Source organism: Pezoporus flaviventris, unplaced genomic scaffold (genome assembly GCF_033815535.1).
Source record: "Pezoporus flaviventris isolate CSIRO_AGI_PZ_B2104156 unplaced genomic scaffold, CSIRO_AGI_Pfla_v1 ptg000127l, whole genome shotgun sequence".
NCBI lineage: Eukaryota > Metazoa > Chordata > Aves > Psittaciformes > Psittacidae > Pezoporus > Pezoporus flaviventris.
Window position 1 is genome coordinate 1,359,790 of NW_026892675.1, and position 2,587 is coordinate 1,362,376.

The 2,587-nt window shown below is 56.5% G+C and overlaps 1 protein-coding gene across 1 annotated transcript; it reads right to left on the minus strand.

Annotated features, from left to right (window-relative positions):
• Positions 1-408: 408 nt before the first annotated feature.
• Positions 409-1,662, minus strand: LOC133282521 (olfactory receptor 14J1-like). Its single transcript, XM_061478531.1, has one exon. The coding sequence runs from the start codon at positions 1,524-1,526 to the stop codon at positions 579-581; it is 948 nt and encodes a 315-aa protein (XP_061334515.1). The 5' UTR covers positions 1,527-1,662; the 3' UTR covers positions 409-578.
• Between the last annotated feature and the right edge of the window lie 925 nt (positions 1,663-2,587).

Genomic DNA, 2,587 nt, shown 5'->3' on the forward strand with positions numbered 1-2,587 from the left:
CCGTGATGCTGCTGTCCTCCCTTGCTGCCAGGGCACACGCTGCCTCCTGTCCAGCTCCTGCCCACCCAGACCTTTCCCATGGGCTGTTCTCAGCCAGGCAGCCCCAGCCTCTGCCATTGCAGGGCAGTTCCCTGCAGGGATGCCTGTGTCCCCAGCTCCCCTGCCCAGGACTCCCTGAGAGCTCTGCAGCCCCCCCATGCCATCCCATCTCCCCACTCCAGCACAACAGCCCCAGGCCTTGGGCTCCCAAGAGCTCTTCCTGCTGCAGGCACAGAGCTGCCATCCCAGAGCTGGAGCAGCCAGAAAGCTGCTTTCATTCCCCTTCATTCCTGCCATGTGAGGACATATCACAGAGAAGAAGTTGCTGCAGGATCATTTATTTCCCTTAAATACAGTCAGAGACCAGAGTGACACAAAATCTGTGGGTCACACAACACGAGTGGCAACTTAATTAGGAGAAGATGAAAACTGACATTTCTATGAAGACAACATCATCACAAATTGAAATAGGAAAACAAATGTAAAGCAGGAAAGACAGACATGGCCTGTCATGACCTACACTGGAAGCCCTTTCAAGGCTAAAGCAAGCAGCGTATATCTGCTGAAACACATCTGGTCACCAGCTTCCTCACAGCATCCTTGAGCTCCTGGTTCCTCAGGCTGTAGATGAGGGGGTTCACTGCTGGAGGCACCACCGAGTACAGCACTGACACCACCAGATCCAGGGATGGGGAGGAGATGGAGGGGGGCTTCAGGCAGGCAAATGTGCCAGTGCTGAGAAGCAGGGAAAGCACGGCCAGGTGAGGGAGGCACGTGGAAAAGGCTTTGTGGCATCCCTGCTCAGAGGGCATCCTCAGCACGGCCCTGAAGATCTGCACATAGGACCCCACAATGAAAACAAAACAGACAACAGCAATCAGGGAGGCAACCACAAGAAGCCCAACTTCCCTGAGGTAGGAGCGTGAGCAGGAGAGCTTGAGGATCTGGGGGATTTCACAGAAGAACTGCTCCACAGCATTGCCTCGGCAGAGGGGCAGTGAAAATGTATTGGCTGTGTGCAGAAGGGCACTGAGAAAGCCACTGCCCCAGGCAGCTGCTGCCATGTGGACACAAGCTCTGCGGCCCAGGAGGGTCTCATAGTGCAGGGGTTTGTAGATGGCCACGTAGTGGTCGTAGGACATGGCAGTGAGGAGAAAATACTCTGCTGAAATGAATAAAAGAAAGAAAAAGAGCTGTGCAACACAACCTGTGTAGGAGATGGCCCTGGTGTCCCAGAGGGAATTGGCCATGGATTTGGGGACAGTGGTGGAGATGCAGCCCAGGTCCAGCAGGGAGAGGTTGAGGAGGAAGAAGTACATGGGGGTGTGGAGGCGCTGGTCGCAGGCTGTGCTGGTGATGATGAGGCCGTTGCCCAGGAGCGCAGCCAGGGAGATGCCCAGGAAGAGCCAGAAGTGGCAGAGCTGCAGCTCCCGCGTGTGTGCGAATGGCAGGAGGAGGAAGTGGGTGATGGAGCTGCCGTTGGACATCTGCTGCCTCTGGGCATGGGGCACCGTCAGAGGAGAAAAAGGCAGTGACAGGTTAGGACAGGAGGGATGTCAGATACAGAAGTTCAGTTTACACATTCACAACAGAGCACATTTTAGCAGGAGAGGAGAGGTTCTGTGTCATCGCCAGTGATGTCATTACACTGCTGAGGCTTCTTCCTAGGTACAATCAGAAGAGAATTGCATCAGGCAAAAAGTCTCCGTTCTTTGCAGAGCCAAGAGAGCTGCAGTTTCCATCAGTCCTCTCCCACTTGCCCTGTGCTCAAGCTTGCACTGCCTGTAAGGTGCCTTCACACACAAATTGATCTTAAGAACCCCCACAAACATCTGTCCTGTGCTGAGACCAGGGGAGAACGGTTTCAAAGGACAGTCCACAGAGCTCTCACGCTGAGAAGCAAAGGGCTGTGGGCAGCAGAGTACGGCCAGCAGCCACCTCCAGTGCCAGACCCCAAGAGAGCTGCCTGAACGCACACTCCCCAGGGCTGGGCTGCACTTTGCCCCCACTCCCTGCCCATCCATATCTCTGCTGCCTGGAGTTGTCCCTGCCAGGAGCTGCTGCTCTGTGCCCACCTCTGCTCCCTCTCAGTGCTCCCAGAGCCCATGCCATGGGCTGTGTGCTCAGCTCTGCCCTGCACACCCCTGCCTGTGCAGGGGCTCAGGAGCAGCTCACACAACCCCTCACAAGACTCTCGGTGCCTCCCCCAAAGCAGAGAAGTAAATTCCCAGCTCCCAGTGCCCAAGCTGCCCACCAAGAGGGAAAACCATCAAAGCTCAGGATCCTTCCCTATCAGGTAAATGATGCCTCAGTGTCTTTCAGAGGGACCCTCTGAAGAAGTGCTCAGAGTGACGGCAGATTGGAGCAGCGTCACCCACCCAGCACTTCCCTTCCCTGTCAGGGGTTTCTCCTTTCCCCACAGCTCCCCCCGAGCTCTATGGGGAGCTCCCGGGCAGGCCGAGTGCTGACCCTGGCAGGCAGCAGAGTCCCTGCCCCTGCACAAAGCCTTTGGGCTGCAGGGACCCTGCTGCAAGGGCAGCGCTGGGGA

Excerpts from the sequence above, each read along its gene's own strand:
- LOC133282521 (XM_061478531.1), bottom strand. The coding sequence starts at position 1,526 with ATGTCCAACGGCAGCTCCATCACCCACTTCCTCCTCCTGCCATTCGCA.